The sequence below is a fragment of the Magallana gigas genome, chromosome 5, assembly GCF_963853765.1.
Source record: "Magallana gigas chromosome 5, xbMagGiga1.1, whole genome shotgun sequence".
NCBI lineage: Eukaryota > Metazoa > Mollusca > Bivalvia > Ostreida > Ostreidae > Magallana > Magallana gigas.
This window is the reverse complement of record NC_088857.1, coordinates 55,980,276-56,006,062: the sequence shown is the minus strand read 5'-3', so window position 1 is coordinate 56,006,062 and position 25,787 is coordinate 55,980,276. Positions and strand designations below refer to the sequence as shown.

Below are 25,787 nucleotides of genomic sequence, written 5' to 3'. Positions count from 1 at the left end.
AAATAAAATAAAATAGAAACACCCCGTACCTTTACAATGCGCCGAGGTGGAAAAACAATGATAGCTTGAACCTTGCCATCGTGCATTCTAAATATTTTCTTTTTCATTTATAAAACTCTATCTTATTAATTTTAGTACAGACAGTACATGTAAACATATTCGTGAATAATATTTATTCGACACAGAAAAGTGCACATAAGAGGTATGCATTAAATCCACCGATATAAATAAAAGCTAACATGTAGAACATGCATGTACCGCCTACAATCTCACATGGGGGGGGGGGGGGAGAGATAGAAAACACCGGGGGTACGGATTTCGAAGCGAGAATTGCGTTTGAGGTATAGACACAACTAGTGCTTGCTGAACCCAGTGATATTTCGAATTCTGACTTTCTGTTACTCGTTTTCTAGCTTGTTATTCGTGCATAAAATACACACTTCGACAATGTTTTACTGTTTGACAACCTAACAGGGAAACGATAATTTGATTTTTTTTTTGGGGGGGGGGGGGGGGTAAATAATTTTTACGTACATAACTTGACTCCTGAAAGACTTTTTAAACATTTAAATCTAAGTGCACTAGCACTTGAGAATAATGTTCTAATTTGTGAATCAAAATTAAGTGCAATTTGTTAGTGCGAACCAATTTTATATAAATGTACTAGTATACCATAAAAAAGAAAAAAAATCGATCACAGAAAGATGATAGAAAATGAATTTTAAAGTGCCATTTTATAGAACATCTTAAAAATCGCACGTTTCGCCTGAGTGCGCAGGGTTCCGGTTATAAAGGTTGATCGTTGCCTTCATACATTGTATATATTTACATTTTACAACAGTTGTAAACAGATCGCAGCCGCTCTGAGAATAAAACCAATGACTGGGCTCTAAATCCGGCGGTACCTTCCTGGTTTCATAGAACAATGTGGCGGGCTCTAGCAGCGTTAACCTGGTGTATTTACCTGGCCGTGCGACCCGTGGGGTCGTTAGAGTGGTCATCGGTACCAGCCTCTGGGACCCTCCCCTCAGCCCGGAGGGACATGGCCGTGGGATATTTTCAGACCCAGAACAAACTGGTCGTTTTCGGAGGCAAGGGCGGGCCGATCACAAACGATACCTGGGTGTTTGATTTTGTTGCAGGTGAGAATTATTGATCGATGTTTGATGCAGGTAAACACAGCAAGATATATGTCTGCTGTAACCTATTGATTATAAAAAAAACTTTTATAAAATTAGCGAGAATAATTCATAATTGTAATATTATATTACAAACGTCGTATAGCAGGTTAATTCTTCCTTGTTACTTTCCTGAAATAAAGTAATAAATTGTAAAAGGCAATCCTTTTTTTCTATACGGGTCCATTAAGCATGAGAACTATAAAATATAAATATTCAGTAGGGTGATATTTCACAGAGATAAACAAGACTTAAAGTGCATGCGATTTTAAATGTCAACCATATAACATTTTGTGTATGTATGACTTGTGATTCTCTCTCTCTCTCTCTCTCTCTCTCTCTCTCTCTCTCTCTCTCTCTCTCTGTTTACAACACTATATATATATGTAAGATCTTTGATTATATCCAGGTTCTTGGACCGACGTGAGTGGAGCCACCAGGCCTGGGGCCCGCTTCAGCATGGTGTACGGGGTGGTGGGGAACCACCTGTACGTCACCACGGGGGAGGGGCCGGGCAAGATCTTCTACAACGACGTGTGGCGATTTGACGTGACGTAAGTGAAAAGATAGAGAGGGATGTCCTGTAAGAATTACGTCTACATCCGGGTGTCTGTGAGGAAGTTTCAAGCCCCGTCTTCCTATGTACAATGCAAGCTCATTAAATACAATGACGGGATGATGAATAATAGCATTAAAACATAACTTAGTAAAACCTACAGCTGTTACTGGAGAGAGAGAGAGAGAGAGAGAGAGAGAGAGAGAGAGAGAGAGAGAGAGAGAGAGAGAGAGAGAGAGAGAAATTTAGCGCTTGTTTTAAGCTATTAATATAATTTAGATCTAAAAGAGTCTGAGATAAAATTTCTTTTCCTATATATAGAACGCACTTCCTGCTAAATTCTGTACATATGACTGAAACTTGCTATTAAACTGCTTATATCATTGATGATTTTAGTTCTAATACATGGATTCCAGTGTCCACCACGGGGTAAGACACACATTTACTTTTATAAAAAATCTTAAATTGATCATACAGTACAAATCAAATTATTAAAATGCACAACATTTCACGCATTTATTTGTCAGGCACGAAATAAACTGCATATCAGTGTATTCCTCATAATAACGTCTCACGCTATCATTTTTTGCAGGACACCCCCGAGCACGCGGTACGGCGCGGCAGGGGGCGTGTACCCCGGCTCCACCCTTCTGTACGTCAGTCTGGGGTTCGCGGGGGAGCGGTTCTTTGACACCTTTATCCTTGATACGTCCACCAACCAATGGTCCACCAGTAAGTCTTATAATCCATGCCCTGTACTAAATAAATATAATACGACTGCTCAAAAATCTGAATGGCATATTGTAAAAATACAGCAGAAATGATCAAGCCATTCTTTAAAGCTATAAAACTTTGTCCAAAAATTGAGAAGTTTTAATAATGGTCTTCCGTAATGTATGATTTACAATTCATGTCTCTACTCTTCCAAACTTGATCATGCACTTGTACATTTGTAAATACATGTGTATATATATGTTTTGAAACTACCATGGCTATGGTTTGAAATCCTTTCATTTATTCTGTGTGTCCAGGGTTCTGTGAGGGTAACTGTCACCCCTACACTCCGACCTACCCGCACGCCCGGTGTCTACACAGCGGCTCAGTGGTGGACGCCGACCGCCTGGTCATCTATGGCGGCTGTCTGAGGTAAGTACTTAGTCAGTTTGGTATCAAATGGATATTTTTCTTTGAATATTAAATATAAGAAGCAAAAATCATCAACGTTTTACTAGTTTTGGTGATATTTGAGGTCAAGACTTCTTTAAACCACGTTTCATAGCTCACCTTTCTCTGTATAAGACGACAAACAAACAACAGTGCTCTATGCATAATACTAGTCCTATTATATAATATTGCAAAAGTACCGGCATGTTATCTATGTCAATTAATTGACTAATTACAATATGACTACAGGCGGGGATGAACCATTGTCTGCAATATACCTTAATCTTATCTGCAAAATATATCAATCCACCAAAATTGCTAAAAACGTGTTACTATTTCAGCTTAAAATTATAGACAATAGTTGCAAAAGCACATATTGTCAACTGACCACGATCTGTTACAATTTCATTACAGCGGGGTAGAGACAGCTTAAAACATAAAGTTCCAAAACTACATGTTATAATTGTCAATTGACCCCGATCTGGTGACAATTTCATTACAGCGGGGGAGATACAGCTTAAATATAATTGTCAATTGACCACGATCTGTTACAATTTCATTACAGCGGGGGAGAGACAGGCGGGCCCTGTCCTTCTGGAGACTCCTGGATTTTCCGGAATTCAGAACAAGAATGGACTCGGTTGCCTGACTGTGCAAGCCCGAGGTAAAATCGGATCTAAAATCATGTCATGTTGTAAGTTTTGAATTTACAACATGACAATCGGATCCCGTTGTTAAATTACTACAACAATTTGCTTAATTCTAAAAAATTAAATCATCCAACATACTCATGTTTTAATTGCTCTCCAAGGACATACAGCAGCATGGCTCTTTTACCGGAAGTGAACGGACAAAAACGAATCGTGTTGTATGGAGGAATCGAGAAAAATCGACAAGTTATCCAGGCAGGTCCAATTTCTGAAACATCCAGTAGTTTCTCTTTCTTGCTGAGTATGTAACCGTCATTACATGTTCTAAACACCTCGCCATTTTTTCTTCGCAGACGACAGAATCCCTGGCAGACACGGTCGTGGTACTGGATCCCGATTCCATGACGTGGACAACACGAATAACAACAGCAGTAAGCCTTTGTAAATTCTAGCCTACCACTACTTATATATATATATATATATATATATATATATATATATATATATATATATATATATATATATATATATATATATATATATATATATATATATATATATATTCATTTTCATATAAAACGTGGGGTCTTTACTTTGATTTTGCTACAGAGCGGATCATTTCCCGCCAAAAGAGCATCGGCAGCAATGGCCCCCTCGTCATCAGGATTATATCTGTTTGGAGGAATTAATACAGAGACGTAAGAATTAAAAACAATTGCAAACTTTAAAACCTTTAGTAAACTTTTAAGATGGTAATATCAGAGACGTGTATACTTGCCTACGATGATTTTTATTTGCCGTTGCCTAGAAACGCCTTACAGAACGACATTTGGTTTCTGGCCGGTAACTCTACATCTGCGGACCAAGCGGCCGCGGGGGAGTGTGTCCCCATCTTCACAAACTTCCTGCTGGTGCATGGGCTCCTGATGTTCTTTGGGTGGGGCGTGTGTCTGGTGTGGGGCACGTTCATCGCCAGATACTTCAGCTCTTCCGGGACCAAGTGGTTTCTTCTACACAGAATTTTCCAGGTCAGTCTAAGTGAACAATGCATTATAAACATGTTTAAAAGTGAATCATAAGGCGCTAATCTAGCTTTCTAACACTGGTGTGAACATTACACATAAGTCCTGCTACATCTCATGATACATGTCTCCGTTATTTTAACTTATGACGACTCTGTCTGTTGTTGTGTAGGTCTCTGGTTTGATCCTCAGCTTCCTTGGGTTCGTCTTGGGGATAGTCTCCGTCCAATTCGACCATTTTAAATTCGCACACGGAGCCATTGGAATAATAGTCATGCTACTCGGCATCAGTCAGCCATTTAACGCGTTGGCGTGAGTACTTTCATCGTATATCATGGATTCTTTTTTGTTTGATATGATATTTTCATATCTTAATGTGAGCTCACATAAAATTCTGTTCTTGTCTCAGTGAAGTATTCTCGAGTAGATATTAAAGTACGAAGTTTATTTTACCTACATGTTGATTCTACATTCTTATCCTCAGTCGTCCACACCGACCGTCAGAAGGGGAGAAAACTCCACTCAAGAGAAGGATCTGGGAATTGTTCCACCATAACATCGGGCGGGTTGCAGTAGCTCTAGCCCTGATCAACATTTCCCTGGGGGTGTTCCTGGCCCTGGCCCACACGGCGGTCTGGGCCCTGTGGTTCGTCTATCTTATCGTTGTCATTCTAGTGTTTGTGTTTTTTGAGCTCCTCAAGATCCAAGTTGTCCATGAGAAACTGGCCGCCATATTACCACTGAAGACCAAGGAGTATCCAGTGTCTAACGAACAGAAGATGGAGAATGTCGCCAAAGCAGACGACAGTCAACAAGGGGAGAAATAGTCTGGAGGATACCAACGTTTAGCCATTCACTAGGAAGCCATTTGTCTGGAGGATACCAACGTTTAGCCATTCACTAGGGAGTCATTTGTTGATGCAGGCATCACTAATTATACATGTCAATACCGCTGTTGTTGTGCTGATTTTTATACTTCATTACATTGATGCTGGACATCATTGTTATCACAATTTTCTCTAATTATTGCAAATTCACTACACATGTAGCTATGTTAATAAAACCACAACAGAACTATGCTTTTGATTGTGTTATTTATAGAACTATAAAACAACCAAAGATCTAAATCATCATATCTTTAGTAGACTGGTCATTTTCGTGGAGAGTGCTCTAATCAATTTTCATTCATGGGAGATTTTTTTCAAAACCCCCCAGAAACAACCAAACATTAGCATGTGTAGAATTAATGGGATTCAGTATATTTCAGGATCCAGGACATTTTCTAGCTTGGGTTAAACTTTTGGGCTTGGTTCTGTCTTCATTTGTTAGCACACAAATATAGTAAGTAAACTATGTATTAATTCAGCAAATTCCTAGGTTTTCTGTCCCCGCCAATATCTGTAATTGAACCTTAAAGGTGAGCTAAAAACGGGCATTGCAGAAAAAGTACAGTCATACTAACCCGCGTCAGCAATATTCAGAAATCGTTCTATCCCTGTATATATTAATTGAAAGAAAAAGCGTTGCTTATATATCAGTAATCCTATGCCTCAATCTTGAAGGGCTCTCTGATTTATTGATTTTAACCAGATATATCAATGAAGACAGTTTACAACTTCCAATAAACAACAATCTAAAGAAATATGCTCAGGTGGATATAGAATTAAGTAGCTGGTCTCATTTTGTGTGCTTTAAGGACGTTGTTTACTCAGGGTTTGAGTTCTCAAATCCGGATTGTTAAAAAGTTCAATTTAATGAGTAAAATTTGTTTTAAATACAAAAAGTATTTATGAAATGAATTATTATTGACATAAAAATTGATATCTTTACTAAATTATGGAATTAGGCTCTGACAAAGTTTGACTTTTAGCAAAACAGAGGAAATTTGGACTAATTTTTTTCAGATTTTGTTTTCCACTGAAATATTTTTGGTAGTACTGTAATATTTAAAGTTAAGATTTTATTTGTTAGTCAACATAATTTTACATATTTTTTGTTGGTTTTATCTTGCTTTTTCGCTTAGATAATCGTATGGAACACACTACAAAAATATTGAAAAACGCCTAAAAATGATAAAAGACACCGTATCTCAAAATTTTGATCATTGACCTCATATGAATTTTATGCCAGCAGGGAAAGGTCAATATACTTAGTTTAATACTATAAATGTTTTAGCATTATCATCATTCAGTTTTTTGTTATATTGAATCATAAATGGGTAGTAATTTGAAAACTGATAGAGGAAATTCGGACTAGAATATCTATAAAAATTGTGAATGAAAACTTTATGCTTTGTATCTATTTAATGTCACTACCATTCATAAACTGTATTTCATTTGTTAAAGAGTTAAGCAATTTGTATTATTTTCACAATTAAGAAAATCTCAATCTTAGTGTAAAATTTGTATGGATTTTTCTTAAATTTTCAAAAAATATTCAATGGCCATTAACTCAAAAAGTAGGTCATTGACCTACTTTTTTGAAAGTGAAGAATAACACTACCATGTAAGGTCTATAACACACAGTAGTTGGTTTTTCATTATCATCAGTGGGATTTTTTTTCATTCTGAGTAAACGTCATCCTTAAGTTATCTCAAGTTTTGTATTTTGTAAAACTGCAAGCCTTATCCATACTTGCCACGTTTGTGAAAAAAAGTCAAGTAGTCATTTCAAGTTTCTGAGATTCGACCATAGAACTTTACGACTTCAAACGAGACTGTTGATAGTCCTGTTTTATCATCTTGTTTGTCAGTAAACATATTATAAGGTAAACATCGGGCTTGGAAGTATCGAAGGCTAAACATTTCAGAGTCATTTACTTGTGGTTAACGACTACCTGTGAAAATATGGTGATGTGGTCATCTCTTCTGGTTGTAATTCGGGACCCTACTGAAAATACACTATTCATTAAAAGGGGATTTTAAACATCGGGCTCGTAAACATCAAAGGCCCCTACCCTGGAAGCTGAAATTTTCAGAATCATATAGGTAAGTGTTGGGTGCTCGAAGTCAGGGCTGAATTTCCAAAATTGAATTGGGAAGAACGGACCCCAGGTTAGATGACGATTTCAGTTCTTTTTAAATAGCAAACCGAGCCAATCTTAACCAGAGCTCCAGACCTTAGGGCCATGAAAATATATTCATTTTATATAATTATATATGTGCAATCATTTTTCTTGCAGAATTTATGTCCTCCCTACCTCCATCCCCGCCTTTTGCAATTGAAAAAATGCCTTAATCACTATCATGGTAGTAAAGAAATACATAAGTTAATATAATATTAACATGCCACAAAAATATACGCTGGATTTACCGTCAATGTTGAACATTAAATACCGCCAAATTTTGCTTCGTTTGAACATTTACCTATACTAATAGGGAAACAAATTTATTGGATGATAAACTGAACCAGTGAAATTTAAGATGACCAAGAGCGCGCAACAGAGCTTCAGATGAATAATACTTAAGAATATACGGCACAAAACGAAACTAGAAAAAATCCCAAAACGAATAACATATGTGAAATAACTGTTCTACCACATATATACATATGCCGATCCAGCAACTGTTCACTCATGGGGATGAGTGGGTCTTATATTTGGCAACTTTATTACGTGAATTTTTATAAAATTCATTTTTCCATTGTAGGGGGGGGGGGGGCGTGGGTCTGGACGCTCCTGACTTTCCCCTGCCTCATGACATATACTGATGTACATACGCAATTATAATTGGATAAATGTTTTCAGAGAAGAAGTTAAAATTGTGTACATGTATATACATATATCTAGTAATGCATAACTGACGGCAGATAACACCACACACACCAATGTTTGTAAAGATATAGCAATACAGTAAAAGTCAGTTTTAGCGAAGTTCTAGGTACCAATGGATTTACTTCCTTGTATCCGTAATTCGTTATATCCGTACGACGAATTCGTAATTAAAACTATAGCGAATTCACTACATACATGTTTTCTTTCAACAGACTACAATTTTGGTTAATTTGAGGCTTAGAAAGAAAGTACATTCTTTTGATTGCGTTGACCCTGAGGTCCACGCAGAAAATATATAAGCGAGGTTAAACCGGATGCTATGGGGAAAATTCAGCCTGCGCATGAGCTAGCCTGGTTCCTGTGCGTAATGGGTAGCTCAGGGAACCAGGCTAGCACACGTTTATCTGAATCGGGATCGGGATTCCGTGACGTATGCACACATAAGTTCAAAGGCGCTGTAATTGTAAAGTTGTCGGAAAACAGTACAGAAACAAAGTATTCCTTTTAAAGAAATGATTGGCATGTGATATGAACTATCAGTATTATGAAATAAGTTAATGTTATGCCGAAACTACAACATGCATCAAATAGCATAATTTGCAATGTTTTGTTGTTTTCCGAATACACATGTAACTTAACTTTACTTTTATAGAAGGCGAGACTAGAAAACTTCCCGATTAAATTTTTGTAAGCATTTAAGTATGATTGAATAAATATGTCACTATATAAAAATTTAAATCTCAAGACAAATGCATCAAAATATGAAATTTTTTACACAAAGCTGTCACTGCATAGTTAACAAAATAGTGCGAATCGTTATGTGCGCACAAATAATAGAATTCACCGAATGCCTGATACTATACACACAAACTTCATTCATAGATAGATCATAATTATTTTAGAAGTATGAATCCTTTGAATTCTGAGATAAAAAGTCAGGGCTATACATACATGTATACGTAATACAACGCACAAATTTAGTGGTAAAAGCAGAGGGCTAGAGTCGGTGGAATCTCTGATAATCTTAAGGCTTTCACGTTTCGTTGGAAACACATGCAAATGGTCCACGTATTGTAGTCCTTTTTTAAAGGACAGCAACTTGTTCTTTTCATAATCGTATTGTAAATTGAAAAATATATGAGAAAATAAATTGATTCAAATTATGATGTTAAATGGTAATGCAAACTTTTTAAAACTGTAAAGGAAATCGTTATAAAATTGTCATAATTTAACTCTGCGGGAATCAAAACCAGTCCGCTATATCCGTATATTAGTTGTATATGAATTCGTAAGATTTTGCTTAGATTTGTTAAGAATTTACCTTGGACTAAAAAAATCTTTGCTATATCCGAGATTTCGCTAAATCTGTGTTCGCTCTAAACGAGTTTTACTATATATGATATAAACCTATGTAATGTTTGTGTTGAAAGTCTATACTCGCATTATTGATGATAATAACACATTTGCTATACTAGAAACATTCATTACAAAGCCATTAATCTTTGCTATAAATATGATCTATATAATAATAACAATAACCTTTATTTTTCCAGGATTACACGATTAGCTGTAGCCAGTTTTTCATCGTGATCCTGAATTAAACCCTATTTACGATCAAACATATAATAATGGTAAAATTAGCATCTAAATATAAACACAAACATATTATTATATAAAAAAACCACAAGCACATTACTATCTTAGTACATGGTAATATACATGTAACTGTTACAATATATTAAAAACCGAGTTTAAAAAGGACAAAATAAAAATCCCTAAGGTACACAGATTTAAAATTTACACATTGAAGTAGAGTTTCGAACATTTTGCGAAAGTTTGTTCCAAAGAAATGCTTGACGAGTATTTATAGGAACGTCTGTAATTTTCTGTTTATGGACGTGGTAAATATAAAAGGTTTGACATGAAATCAGTTAATCTGGTTTGGCGACAATTAACATATCTTGTATATAGAAACACACTAAGATAATCAGGTATTTGGTTGTGTTAAACCTTGTACAAAAAGATTATTTGTATAAATATAAAATAATCCATAATGGCATCCATGATAAAAAAAGAAATAAATAAAAAAAAACCTGGTAGGAGTAAAAATATCTCGTTCACTTAACAGTATTCTGGTGGCCTTTTTCTGCAGTTTGAACAACTTATCTAAATACAATTGGTTCTTTACATTACACCAGACAATACAAAAATCCTTCTGTAATGCATATGGTGACTTAAAATAGCTCACTCTCCTTATAACAGCAATTTTTGCCTAAACTTTTCTTTGAAATAAAATCGATGTAAGCATCCCAGGATAAGGTATTATCTATATGAATCCCCAATATTTAGCCTGTTTCACAAATACAATTTGCACACCACTTAAATTTATATTCAGATATCTACATTTTTTTCAAGCTTTTAGATGTACCCACAAGCAAACATTGCGTCTTTTGACGATTTTACTGAGTTTATATTTAATCATCTATTCCGAACCTAGCTTGAGGTCTTCTTGAAGTTTTTTTTAGCATCTACAGATCTGTCACTTACGTCATGTGATGTGTCATCTACATACATTGTACCTGACGAGTCATTTATATAGAAAAAAAATAATGGTCCTAAAATTGACCCCTGAGGGACTCCTAAAGATATATCTTTTTCATGACACACCTCTCCACTAATACATTGCTTTCGATTTGCAAGATAAGACTGAAACCATTTAAAAGTATTTTGAAGAATATCAACAAAAGCAAGCTGGTGTAGAAGCACATTATGATTGACTCTATCAAAAGCCCTGCGCCGGTCAATGAACAAAACTCCAGTTAGTTTTTCATCATCCATATTTTGAACCATTTATCTGTAAGACAATTTTGCGCAGTTTCACATGAATAACTTGGCCGAAAACCAGATTTACATTTGTTAATTAAATTATTTATGGATAAAAATTCATAAAAAGAATGAAAAACATGTCGTTCAATAATTTTGCTAATAACTGGCAAAATAGACACAGGTCTATAATTGTTTTCCAGATGTTCATCACCCGCTTTGTACAATGGAACTACTCTAGCTCTTTTCCATGAATCAACAAATTTACCTAAAAATATAGACTCATTAAAAATAAAATATAAAATTACGCCTTTATGATTAAATCACAACTTTAAAAGTTTAACCGACAATCCATCAATACCTGTGGCCTTCGATGTTGCTGTTTAGATAATTTCATTTGCAATTAACTCAATTATAATTTCTGAACTTTTAAATGAACCTGGTGGTTTAAGTTGTTCAACATCTGGTAAAGAGGAATCAAATTGTTCACCAATTTCATGTCCTATGCTATAGAAGAAATCATTTAAATAGTTAGCCATTGATTCACAAGATGTACTAGGACCGCTTTCAGTGTGTACATTTGCATGCTACATTATCTTTTAATTTTCAAAAACTAGATTTTTTAGCCAAGTTGAATATGTTGAAGGTCAGTTCTGGTTAAATCTCCCAACAATGAGTGACCTAGATTCTGGAGCAATGCAAATCTTAGTACAAGTTTTTACCTGGCATTTAAATCAATCACATGATGTTGCACAGGTAGCCAGACCAGGTACAATAAACACCAGGAGCCCGCCATTTTGGATCGTAAAATTCTGGAGTTTACCAATGGGGTAACATTAAGTAAGTTTTATATCCCATCCTTGATAATAAAAAACCATGTAGACTAATAATTTTTTTATGATTAAATTCATACCTAATTTAAATTTCAGTCAAGAAAAATTAAAAACAAATATGACCAAAATTGTATAGTTAAGCAGGAAATGGAATTTCTTCATCCTACATATAGAGATCAAACTAATACATGTATTCATCATTCATATCTGACTTTGACTTTTCAGGTCTAGTTCCCCTATATTACTAGGTGTCCCTGACCATGGACCCCTGGTACAGTGCCCAGGATGTTGTACGCTGCACCCTATGTAAGACCTCAGTGGCCCCCATGTACTGTGAAGTTTGTCATATACATCTTTGTAAATACTGTGTGGAGAAACATTTATCAGATTCCTCTATAGTTCATAATGTGGTCTCACTTAAACAATACTTATCCACTCTGAACTCTCCGAAGTGTAGGAAACACCCCACCAAACAATGTGATCTCCATTGTAAACAATGTGACATTCCTATCTGTACTAAGTGCATTTCTTCTGAGACACATTTAGGACATAAACTGGTTGACATTTTTCAAAACTTTGAAGACAAAAAAGAAGATTTAATAAAAGAGCTGCAAGAATTAGAGAAATCCATTTATCCCAAATACCAAGAGATCTCATCTGCCATCCCAGTGCAGAAAGCTGATCTGAGTAAAAGCTCCCAGAAATTAACAACAGCAATCAACAAACAAGGAGAAGTCTGGCACAGAGAAATAGACATCATTATACAGAAATTGAAATCTAACGCGGCGGAAATGGAATCCAAAAACCTGGTCGCCCTAAATAAACAGGATGATGAAATCACACACACAATTTCTGAAATCACACAGAACATTGCTGATCTGAAGAAGTTACTGGACTCTAATGATGTCAGCCGTGTCTCTGCCTACAAATCCAGAATTGTTGATTTCAGAACTTTGCCTCCTAAACTCAAAATGTCCCAATTAAACTTTAGACCCCGGGAAATCCACACAGATCAGCTGATTGAACAGTTTGGTTCTCTGTCAGCATTTTCCTTTACAACAGAAAAACAGGACTTCAGCATGCCGACCCAGGGAGCCTCTCCCCCAGACCGGTCACTGATGGAGGTACCCCGGGTCATCACAGCTATAGACACAGAGTATAAATATCTAAACATTGTGAAGTGTCTAAGTGATAAAGAGATATGGACGTTTGGTAATGACGAAATGTTTATAAAAAACATCAGGGGAGAACAAGGGATGTTCAACCATGGTTATGACAACAAGATGAGACTCTACAACCTGCAGGGAGAACTAGTACAGTCAGTCCAAACCAAGTCCGGGAACAGACCCTACGACATAGCAGTGACAAGGAGTGGGAATCTAGTTTATACTGATTACACTGATAGAACTGTGAACATAGTAAAGAATACAGAGATACAGACAATGATCAGACTACGGGGGTGGACACCTTTTGGTTTCTGTATTACCTCCTCTGGTGACCTCCTGGTTGTCATGATCAGTGGTGATTGTAAACAATCAAAAGTTGTGTGTTACTCTGGCTCCACAGAGAAGCTAACTATTCAGTACGACGACAAAGGACAACCTCTCTATTCATCTACTGGTGACGATAAATACATCTGTGAGAACAGAAACCAAGATATATGTGTGGCAGACCGTGGAACCTCTGCAGTAGTGGTGGTCAATCAGGCCGGGAAACTCCGGTTTACCTACACTGGTCACCCCTCTTCTACCAAGAGATCATTCGATCCACGCGGCATCACAACAGACAGCCAGGGTCGAATCCTGACAGCAGACATCTGCAACCACTGTATCCACATCCTGGACCAGGACGGACAGTTCCTCCGCTACATAGACAACTGTCCTTTACACCGTCCATTCGGTTTATGTGTTGACACTCAGAACAACCTATTTGTGGCTGAAAAAAAAGGTAAAGTGAAGAAAATCCAGTACTACATGTAAATCAATACACTGTATTTACAAAACATAAGCAGTGCTTATCAAGTATATGTATTTATATACTGTGTGTAAATATTTATGTAAACAAATTGTTTACTAGCACTACATGTCATCATATTATGTATATTGGATGTAAACATGGTGAGTGTTGAAAATGTTTTAACATCCAAGCTTCCTTACATTGTCTGTAAGATGTAAACAGATAATTTAAATGTATTTTATGCTAGGTTTCAATATGTCGAATCGAATATTAGCATGGTACCAATCTTTGTTTAAATATGATTATTTTTGTTAGTATGTGAACAAATTGTTCTTTGAAAAATGTACATGTAAAATAAAAAAATGACCATGTCTATATATCATATATAGAAAAAAGGGGTGTGATTATGTATCACATGTATATTAACTATATCAAGTGACTCTATGTACAGTGGCCTCTGGGTATTAGATGAACAAGCTCGGATATTACGAGGTACCGCTCACAACGATATGATTATTTGGTCCCAAATTATTTCTTTATCATTTTCTTTAAAAAAAAATCCGGATACAACGAGATCGTTTATAACCGGACTCCGTATATTACGAGGGGAAAATTTGTGCCCGTTAGTTGTAAGTGCTATCGGATAAAACGAGGTACTCGCTGCACGCTTGATTGCACACGCTAGTTCAAGGTAACAAACTGTATAATCATGTAATATTCACAGGTATGTATTCAAATGACAATAAATTAAAAGTATTCAGAAATAATGAGGAGTTGTTTTATTGTTATGTTCAGAGTCATGGCTTCGAAGTCAAGGAAGAGGAAAGTAATTTCGCTAGAAACAATAGGACTTATTTAGAAATAGTTAATAATGAATTAAAAATAAAAAAAGTGAAATTGCAAAGGACTATGGATTAACTTCGAGTACATTTAGTACAATTTAAGAACAACAACCAAGATTTAGAAAGCTTGGAGGAGTTACCCGACTTGCTGAGAAAAGTGCGTGACTCTAAAAATAGCGATACCGGCATTTGTCGGTTTCGATTCACTGGTTATGGTATATTACATGTAAATTTCGACAGAGATACTAAGTTAGTAAAATTCGGGGGTGAAATTAAAGATGATGACGAGACATAAACCGAAAAAGGTGGCGATTATATCAGTGGGGCGATGTAACGAAGAATATTGATCCGGGTTGAAAATTGACCCGGGGATCATCTTTCAACGTTGAATATTGACCTGGGGGGGGGGGGGGGGGGTCATAAAAGCAACCGTCTATCACACAGTTTTTGTCTCTCGTGAAGTGAAAGTAACACGTGTTTAAGATTGTACACACATTATGTTACTTTTCAACAAAGTTTGAATAAATTATATTCATTTCATTATCACTTGTTTATATACGTTATTTGAAATGTTTAGAATAAAGGTTATAACGAGATATAAAACTATGTCCCCAGCATCTATTTATACCCGAAGACCACTGTATATTAATATGTAAATCTACTTTTTTCTATAATTAAAGTGACAGTTTATATGATGTGTATACAATTTTTGATTTCAAACATCAGAATACCATCAACAGCGGGGAAATGGTATTTATTACATGTAGTTATCAGCAAACTCTCTGTGACATTTGTTAATTACATAAGGGTGAATGTACGTGTAACACTCAATTCCTCTATAGAAATAGAGGCCCATTGCTTATAAGGAGGAGTGGTACAGGTATATTAATCCAATTAAAATCCACATTAACTGAACTAAATGTTTTTACTTACCTTTTAAATGTTGAGAATTAGAGTAGATGTTTGATTTTCCACGTCAAGTTTGTTTCCTCTGTTCCAACTTTATAAAATCCTCATCTACAATATACTGTCCCTTAGTGTTTTTATGTTGGATAAGAATTCTGAAAATGTTTTTAAACGATGAAAATAATTGACACTGCTTACAAATGTTTTATCAGATATTTTTAGAATAAAATTTTCAATTAAAAATTAATATAATTCAATAATTTAACATAGGAACCCTTTTAATTTTGGCGTCAACCTTACAACAGTGGCGACGCATTTTCCATACAAATCATTTTTTTTGTAAAAGAGTGAATATTTTTGTATAAGAGATATGTAGATTCTCTATTTTAGCAGTGCATTCTCCATTAATTTTTATAAAACTGAGCAGAAGACACAAGTTCCTTACTGGTTTTTTGAATAGAAAAATATATCCGCAGCATTTCACATAAAATATATTAGTTTCGTTGTGGGCAACGGCTGCGGACTCATTTTCCTCCTTAAAAAAACCTAAGTATGAGAAAATGTGCCATTTTTCATCTTTTTAACAAATATAAGAAATATGCCAAAATGTTGAAGTCATTATTATTTTTTTAAAAAACAAGATAAAAGTAAATAACCTTGTACTTTATATACACACATGTTCAATATGGTATATGAGTATGTTTATGAGATTTGAACAACTTTTGAAATATTGAAATAAAATGTACCTTCCTCTTTGAGCCATAAATCTAAATAATAACCCTTTTAAATGACACAGGATTAATTGTATGCATACTTATTCATCACAATTGCATTCATTTATTTTCACCTTTCATGTTTTGCATTTTCCATTGTTCATTTATTTTTATTCTCACCGATTCATTTATTTGTGATAGTGTTGAATTTCGTACATATTATTATTTTATGCATTTTTAAAATTTCAGCTTTACAAATTAACGTTTATCATTACAATAATAAAATCATTCATATTAAAAAGTTGTGTTATACGTATCATTCCTTAAAGTTAAAAATAGCAAATGGTCAGTTCTATATTTTATTCTGGTTGTTGATTGGCTGGGAGAATTTTCCCGCCGTGCGTGGCAGGTAGTTTTCTGGTGAGGGGTAGTTTTTGTCGAGCTCAGGAGAGGTGGACATTATATGTCTGAGATACACAACTAAATACGACTTCTGACATGACTTCATACTGTAAGTTCTTTTACTTTTTAATTCACAGTTAAGGTGGAAGGCTACATCGTCACAATATGTCTACCATCCGTTTGAAACGCCATTTTGTTCCGGATTGATAGCATTATGTCGTGGTACAAAATAGCTATACACCGTTCAATTGAACTCTTCTAACGAGGGAGATGAGATAAGAATGAAATCACCAAAACGCTTAGAAAATATGTCAATTCCCTTCATGATTAAAGCTTTCAACTAACATTGATTATCAGCTGTTATGTAGAGACAACGTGAAATCGAAATAAAATAGTGTTTCCCTGCTAATGACAATACATATTTGTCATGTCATCGATCTGCAACAGAAGATCATAAATATGTGACGGATTATCGATAAAGGTGAGTAGATAATTTTCACATGAAACCTATATGGTCTATATGCATGATTAATATAGCATTTAATATTTATTCGTTTGATGAGATATCGGCGCTTCTGATTGGTTGAAAAATTTCTTTGATACCTGCATCAATAAAACTTTCGCCGGATCTACTTTTCTCAACTGCTCTGATCTAGCACTATTTATAGAACGGGAATTTCCAAGATAAACACTGTCAACAAAATGTAAAGTTGTGTCTGTTTTATTGTCAGCAAACAAAATGCAAACTTGTGAATATAAAAACTTGAAAGTTTAACCTTCAAAAATAAACAAAACACTTTGTTTGATTCACGAAATAGAAAATTAAGTTTCTTCTCACAATTTCGTCTGCTTGAGATCAATCAACATTTTTAAGGATTTCAGTATTATAACGAACATATAGGCATATAAACTTTCACGGTAACACTGCTGGTCAAATTTGGTAACGATAATTTTTAAATTTACACACGTAGATGATCGGTCATCAAAATAAGCGTCGTAAAGAAAAGCTATGAGTAATGCATCAACTCCTTCGGTGAATTCCTAGTGGCAGATATATACCATTTAAGTACATCACTGGCTGTCTAGTTACCACAAAGTTTACAAAAGTCGCTTATACATACTATTCTTTGTCGACATATCAGCTATTTTCGTCCACGATCGCTTTTCCTTGGATGGTTATGTCGAGTTGCATATTCCAGCGAGCTCACATGAAAACTAGTTTTAATACGAGTTTTTCTGTACTGTGAATGATATCACAAGCTATCGCATGTATTTTCCTTTCGTTTTCAATTCAGCCGGTTCAGATTTTAACTCACTATTTGTGTTTAATCCATTAAATTCAGCCCAGTAGCTCCGCATCAGCTGAAGGCGAATCCATTTTGAATATTGTTGCTGTTGTTGTTTTGTATTCATACGCGCTGCTTCATTTACATTATTTACATTTTTGATCAATGACAATGTTTTATTAAATGATAAGAAATGAAGATAATAATTTTTCTATTGATCGACGTATCAAAGAAAAAATTGACCGGAAAACTTTTTCATCAATGCGCTACGCGCATTGATGAAGTTTTCCGGTCAATTTTTTCTTTGATACGTCGATCAATAGAAAAATTATTATCTTCATTTCTTAAATAAACTAAAGTTCCGTAGTACCATCTCCTGTATTAATTGATTCAAACTTCCGAAATTTAAAACATTTGCAGTATAAGACTTGCATTGAAAGTTTGAAACTTAACTCATGTATTTTAATTAAAATAGATATAGCTTGGTAGCAATAGCAGTGGAAGCCGGATTTGCAAGCCAAATGAGGGAACGACAGAATCTTGAAAAAGATCATGTTTTTAATTACCACACGTACATGTGTATCACTATGGACATCTAATGTATGTATAAAATATGCATATGGTTGTTTATAATTTGTATTGTAAATAAAAATTAATGTAACTACTAACATTATGTTTTAAGGAGTTAAATATAAATATAATGCATTCATCAAAAATATAATTTTTCAGATTCCAACATTATCTTAAGCACTACTAACCTTATTCCTACATTTTAGCATATACTTTTACCTTTTTAAAATTTTTCTTCGTGATTTTTTTAAATTAGAAAATTGGTCCCAAGATATTTGAGACCAAGTAAAATCAAGAAAGACAACTCTTAAAACGGATCTTTCAAACCAAGATTTTTGAAATAATTCAGTATTTCTTTTAATTTTTCTATTTCATTCAATTTCTTTTTTCCATCTCATTAACCAACGAATATTGTTTCTATTGTCAGATTATTGTGGGATTTCATCCAGCAGTTTGCCTTAAAAGAATTATTAAATATTTTAGTTTCATATTTATGTGGATTCCAATAAAAATCATACAAACTTCATTCATGATTATTTTGTTTTTCATTTTCAAACTTTATAACATTTCACTTTCATTAGAGTTTTAAAACAGAAATGTTTAAAAATTTGACATATAAGGGATTATCTGGAAGCAGACTGATATTTTAAAAATTCTCCTAAAAATAGAGTATTGTACTTTGAGGTATATTATTGTTGAATAATGTGCCTATTATTAGTTACAAATGCATGCAACAAAAATCTCCTACACTTATTTGGTGTAGACATCCCCCTTAAACTCTAATTAAATAGCGTAATATTTTTAATTGTCTATAGTTTTTATATAAACCCTATTCAGTGAGAATGCTAAGCATGAAAGCTGATAATGAAATTATTATTTTGTTGGTTTTTATCAAAATAGTGTTCTATACGCACATAATAATGTTTAACAGGATCCTGACTTGATTAACAGCATTTGCCATAATTATTTAAAGTGGACCCTGATCCACAATCAGGTATTACAATATTTTGTTAACTAAATAAATCTATAAATTGTTGTTATTATAGAGATGCATATACTGTGGTTTCATCAATATTCAAGGGTATCAATTTTCGTGGAAAAAGTGAAAATCACAGTTTCAAGGATACGTAAATTCGTGGCCAATGACCCTATCAATACCCTATCAATACAAATTGTTAATAGAAATTGCATTTCAATGAACATTTAAATTCATGGATCAACTTAACAACGAAATCCACGAAAATTGGCGTTCAACGAACATTGATGAAACCACAGTATATGATATATCTCTAAATGTATAAATATATGATTTAGTAATGTTGCATATGTACGTGTAGAAATTACATGGATGAGTAATTGTTTATGAAAGAGCGATAACTCATATAATTATGAACATCGTGTAATTGTTGTGTATAAATTGTTTATATCATTATCATGTTATGCATATTATAAGGCATACTTTCATCAATGTATATTTCAGGGTTTTTATTTTAATACAGATTATAAATTATATATATATATATATATAAATATATATATATATATATATATATATAAGAAAACACGAAAAACGTTCAATATAGCTTAAGCGCTTTCATTTTAAAATCTTCAGAAGCTATATAATGGTACCAAGATGTTTGTCCAAACATTCAAAGATTTCAACATACAGGGTATGCACCACTAGTCCTGCTTACTGGGAGTACAAACTTCAGATGGAATCTTGGTATGATATTATTAATATATGAAATTGGACAAAATACCATCAAAATATTTGTACCAGAAGGTAAAAAACAACAAAATGGTGTTGATTGCAGAATTATGCAGTTGCTAATTTAACCTAGTTTTGGTAATTAGGTAACTGACAACATGTCTATGAATGAACACATAACAACTTTAAAAGCCACTTGTTCTAAGGCACCAACGACAAGAAAATCACATCCTTTCCAAGACGACACTACGAAAAGACTAAAACTGAATAAAAAAGATATCATCCAAAGAATCCAATCGACTGTAAGGGACATTGCAATCTACCAAACATCTTTGTCCTGAGCGTACATAGCCTCTCATATTCTAATGAGATTTTAAGATAATTTCCAAGTTGTTTTAATTTCTAAAGCTACAGCTGTTATTGAGGGCATGGAGAGAGAGAGAGAGAGAGAGAGAGAGAGAGAGAGAGAGAGAGATTTTCTACAGTTTGTGTATTTAGTGCTTGTTTTAAACTATAATTTGGATCTTTAAAGAGAAAATATTTTTATTCCTATATTCCAATGTACTCGTTTGAGAGAGAGAGAGAGAGAGAGAGAGAGAGAGAGAGAGAGAGAGAGAGAGAGAGAGAGAGAGAGAGAGAGAGAGATTTTCTACAGTTTGTGTATTTAGTGCTTGTTTTAAACTATAATTTGGATCTTTAAAGAGATAATATTTCTATTCCTATATTCCAATGTACTCGTTTGTTAATCTTTTTTGTTTTTACATATGACTGAAACTTGCTATTAAACTGTTTATAACATTGTTTTTTTTTTATAATTATAAAACATGGAGTCAAGTTTCCACCTGTCATACATGCAACGCATATAAGTGTAGACTGTTTCAATTCCATGCTTTACATAAAAGTACATTTTACAGTGTAAAGTTGACAATGATTTGTAAACAGATAGCCATGCTATGACCTTGAATTGCTAGTATTACATAATGGTCACTATGATATTTATGTGTACCTAGATGCTGCGCACTGAATGGTGTTAATGATAATTGACAGAATGAACTCTGTGACTCTTGTAGCAGTGCGTAGTATTCCTAAATGATGTTATGAAACCAGGTGCATAATACGGGCATGATAATATCCAAATTGAGAGTTTAACAACATGTGACATATTTGGCGATTCTGTGTCTGCAACGATAGCTCTAGTACTCTATATTGAGTCATGTATTGTGTATTCTATATATTAACCTTTGTAACCTTTTATGCCGTGTATGAATGAACGTATTGTGAGTAAGTGATGCCTCATACTAGGTGGGGGACTCCGAGACCCAGGACTCGGAGACTCAAATCCTGCATCCAGACTCTTTGATTGGCAGTTTTGACGGTTCTGTTACTTTATTTAGGAATAAACTATTAATCTTAATTTTGAACACTGAATGTTCACTCATGATCGTCGTAAATGGGCCGAACTAGTCAGAACTGTCCATCATAAGTAAAATGTTATATATACCCATGTAAAATGATGTTGAACAGATTTAGATAGATTCCGCTTATAGATAGATACCGCTTATAGAGATGCTGAGACTCCTGATTTGAGCTGCTATTAGCTGATGTAATTGTAACTATACGATCACGCTTAATAAAACCGCTTGAGAAAGAAATACTGGACTTGTCATCACTAAGCTTGAGCTGACTCTCAATAGGATCCGTAAGACAGAAGGCTTACATGAACTTACTTGGTGCCAGTGACCAGGACTGAGCGAAGTTCAATACAGAGTAAGGTAAGAACCATTTCTATATGTCTCTTATAGCTATCTCGAAGTAAACAACTTTGTCTAAGCAACCAATATGGCAACAGGTGATGGGTTTTATAAAAAAGAACTTAGAAATCAAATGGAGCAATTAGAAAAACAATTCGCGGGGTTGGGTCAGAACAAAGAAAATAAAGGGCAAGAAACAGGTCAAAAGTCCCAAGAAAAAGAGCAGATTAAACAAAATACTTTTGAAACGTATCATGATGCTAGGCCGTATGAAACTCGTGAACCTCGACACCGAGTCCCAGATCAGGATGATGATAAAGATTTTTTCATTGGTCAAGTTAAAGCTATAACAGCCGCACTCTCAGTGCCCCTATCTTCTGTGATAACTCCTTTTGAGGGAGATGCTCAAAAATTTAAACAGTGGATAAAGGAAGTTGAAAAGTACAGTGTTATGTCTGGGAAACAAGGTCATGAGATCCCCATGCTTGCATACATAACGAGTAAGGGTTCAGTTGGGGATTATATTAAAAGGTATTTAGATGAAACAGATGCGTCTGAAGAAATCCCATCTTGGAACGATCTTAAGGAATCCCTTAAAAATAGATTTGCAGAAATAACAGATCCCCAACACGCGTTAGCAGTAATGCGTAAGACTCGACAAAATTCAAATGAAAGTGTTCAGTTGTTCGCCGAGAGACTATTGCAAATCGCGGAAGACGCCTACAGTAATGACAGACTAAAAGACCCTTTGATACAACAACAGTTAGTAGATATCTTTTGTGACGGGTTGACATTCGACTAGGTTTCAAAAGTGTTGCTGATAAGGTAACTTTGTCCTTAATCGTCTCGCTAGATATAAGTGAGCTGGCGATAATCCAAGTTCTTCTAAAAGTGTGTTCCGTATAATCCAAGATTGCCAGGTAAGGATCCTTCGCTTTTTCGAGTAAGTGTTTGATTGTTTGAATAATTCTTTCTACGTGTCCATTGGATTGGCTAAAATGGGGACTAGACGTCAAATGGCGAAATTCATAATGTTGGGCAAATTTCCTAAATTCAGCACTAGCAAACTGAGGTCCATTATCAGACATGGCTTCATCAGGAATACCGTATCGTGCGAACTGGCTCTTCAGATGTTGAATCACACAACTGGAGTTGTGGTATCACTAGTCTAAGACCTTTGTAGATCAAGCTATCTATGCATGCAGGTTCATCTCTGTAATTTCAGTAGGTGCGTATTTCCACCGGAAGTCGATCGCGACTCTCCGGCCATCCTTCTAGAATAGCTTTACTGAGTAAAATCATTTTCAAGATCTGCGGAAGCTGATATTGTAATTCTGCATACTTTCCAGGTTATAGGGGTAAGTACGACAAAGCATTGACGGATAATTCATCAACTAACTTCTCTGTTGTCTCTTTGAAGTGATTTCTGAATAGATGATCAGCTACAATCAGAGTATTTCCAATTTTGTATGTTACATCCAAGTCGTAACATTGTAATGTTAGAACCATCTTGAATTAATGCTGCCCCAAGACCTGTTGAGCTGCTGTCCACAGTAAGTAAGACTGGTTTTTCAGGATCAAAATATGTCAAAACTGGAGTATTTGTTACCATTTCCTTCAGTTTCCAGAAACTTTTCTGCTTGTTTCCATCCCAATGCCATACAACATCCTTCGAGAGTAAGTGTCGTAAGGGTGCCGATTCCTGAGACAATCTTGGAAGAAATTTGGCAAGATACTGAATGAATCCTATGAATTTCCTTTTTGTTAGTTGGCGGTGTAATTTCTGTCTCGGCCCGGATCTTCTCTGGACCTGCCTTGAATCTCTCACTACATGTCCAACACAGGTCACCTCCTGAACAATGATGCCGTCTTTCTCCATGGTGCTTGGTTTGTCCTTCACCTTTTGATGAAATGCTATTGAGATACGTCTCGGTGAATGAACGACTAGTTACACATCTTCCTTCTAGATTATTTTGTGTTTTGCAGGTAAACGACCAACACCAATGAATAAATCTGAATAGTTCTTATGTATCAACTGTTCAGTTGGGTTTTGTGAGGCCTGTGTTTCAAATTGTGCCACATAAAACATCTTCTAAACTAGTCCTATCTGTTGACTTGTCTCTGATCTCTGAGTCCCCGGTAGACACGGTCATGGTACTGGATCCCAATACTATTACGTGGATAACACGAACAACAACAGCAGTAAGCCTTTGTAAATTCTAGCCTACCACTTCTTATACATGTATATATTCACTTTCATTTAAAACGTGGGGTCTTTACTCTGATTTTGCTACAGAGCGGATCATTTCCCGCCAAAAGAGCATCGGCAGCAATGGCCCCCTCGTCATCAGGATTATATTTGTTTGGAATAATTTATACAGAGACGTAAGAATCTAGATGAATTGTAGCCTAGAAAAGCCTTACAGAACGACATTTGGTAACTCTACATCTGCGAAGTAAGCGGCCGCGGGGGAGTGTGTCCCCATCTTGACATTCTTCCTGCTGGCGCATGGGCTCCTGATGTTCTTTAGGTGGGGCGTGTGTCTGTTATTTTAACTTATGACGTCACTGTCCGTTGTCGTGTAGGTCTCTGGTTTGGTCCTCAGCTTCATTGGGTTCGTCTTGGGGATAGTGTCATTCCAATTTGACCATTTTAAACTCGCACACGGAGCCATTGGAATAATCGTCATGCTACTCGGCATCAGTCAGCCATTTAACGCATTGGCGTGAGTACTTTCATTGTACAATGTATATCATGGATTCTTTTTAGTTTGATATGATATTTTCATATCTTAATGTGAGCTCACATAAAATTCTGTTCTTGTCTCAGTGAAGTATTCTCGAGAAGATGTTTCAAGTATAAATTTTTTTTTACCTACATGTTGATTCTTCATTGTTATCCTCAGACGTCCACAGCTACCGTCAGAAGGGGAGACAACTCCATTCAAGAGAAGGATCTGGGAGCTGTTCCACCACAACATCAGGCGGGTTGCAGTAGCTCTAGCCCTGATCAACATTTCCCTGGGGGTATTCCTGGCCCTGGCGGTCTGGGCCCTGTGGTTCGTCTTTCTTATTGTTGTCATTCTAGTTTTTGTGTTTTTCGAGCTCCTTAAGATCCAAGTTGTCCATGCAAAAATGGCCGCCATATTACCACTGAAGACCAAGGAGTATCCGGTGTCTAACGAACAGAAGATGGAGAATGTCGCCAAAGCAGACGACAGTCAACAAGGGGAGGCGTAGTCTGGATGATACCAACGCTTAGCCATTCACAAGGGAGTCATTTGTCTGGAGGATACCAATGCTTAGCCATTCACTAGGGAGTCATTTGTCTGGAGGATACCAACACTTAGCCATTCACTAGGGACTCATTTCTCTGGAGGATACCAACGCATAGCCATCACTAGGGAGTCATTTGTCTGGAGGATACCAACGCTTAGCCATTCACTAGGGAGTCATTTGTTGATGCAGGCATCACTAATTATACATGTCAATACCGCTGTTGTTGTGCTGACTTTTATACTTCATTACATTGATGCTGGACATCATTGTTATCACACTTTTCTCTGATTATTGCAAATTCACTACACATGTAACTATGTTAATAAAACCATCATAAAACTATGCTTTTGATTGTGTTATTTATAAAAATATAAAA

At 35.4% G+C, this 25,787-nt stretch overlaps 2 protein-coding genes across 3 annotated transcripts; both read left to right on the top strand.

The window, feature by feature from the left end:
- The first annotated feature begins 823 nt into the window (after positions 1 to 823).
- LOC105344673 (uncharacterized) lies at positions 824 to 25,459 on the top strand. 2 transcript variants are annotated; one of them, XM_066083730.1, is made up of 12 exons: positions 824 to 1,142; positions 1,588 to 1,732; positions 2,131 to 2,163; positions 2,327 to 2,466; positions 2,766 to 2,880; positions 3,464 to 3,562; positions 3,710 to 3,803; positions 3,902 to 3,979; positions 4,158 to 4,246; positions 4,357 to 4,576; positions 24,719 to 24,858; positions 25,039 to 25,459. In XM_066083730.1, the coding sequence occupies exons 1-12, from the start codon at positions 926 to 928 to the stop codon at positions 25,370 to 25,372; spliced, it is 1,704 nt and encodes a 567-aa protein (XP_065939802.1). In that variant the 5' UTR covers positions 824 to 925; the 3' UTR covers positions 25,373 to 25,459. The 2 variants fall into 2 exon arrangements, with proteins under 2 accessions (XP_065939802.1, XP_011450812.4); XM_011452510.4 differs by lacking the exons at positions 24,719 to 24,858; positions 25,039 to 25,459 and adding exons at positions 4,743 to 4,882; positions 5,055 to 5,649 and having other exon boundaries at positions 829 to 1,142.
- Positions 11,915 to 14,126, top strand: LOC117686501 (E3 ubiquitin-protein ligase TRIM71-like). Its single transcript, XM_034461504.2, has 2 exons — positions 11,915 to 12,005; positions 12,224 to 14,126. The coding sequence occupies exon 2, from the start codon at positions 12,259 to 12,261 to the stop codon at positions 13,975 to 13,977; it is 1,719 nt and encodes a 572-aa protein (XP_034317395.2). The 5' UTR covers positions 11,915 to 12,005; positions 12,224 to 12,258; the 3' UTR covers positions 13,978 to 14,126.
- Positions 25,460 to 25,787: the final 328 nt, after the last annotated feature.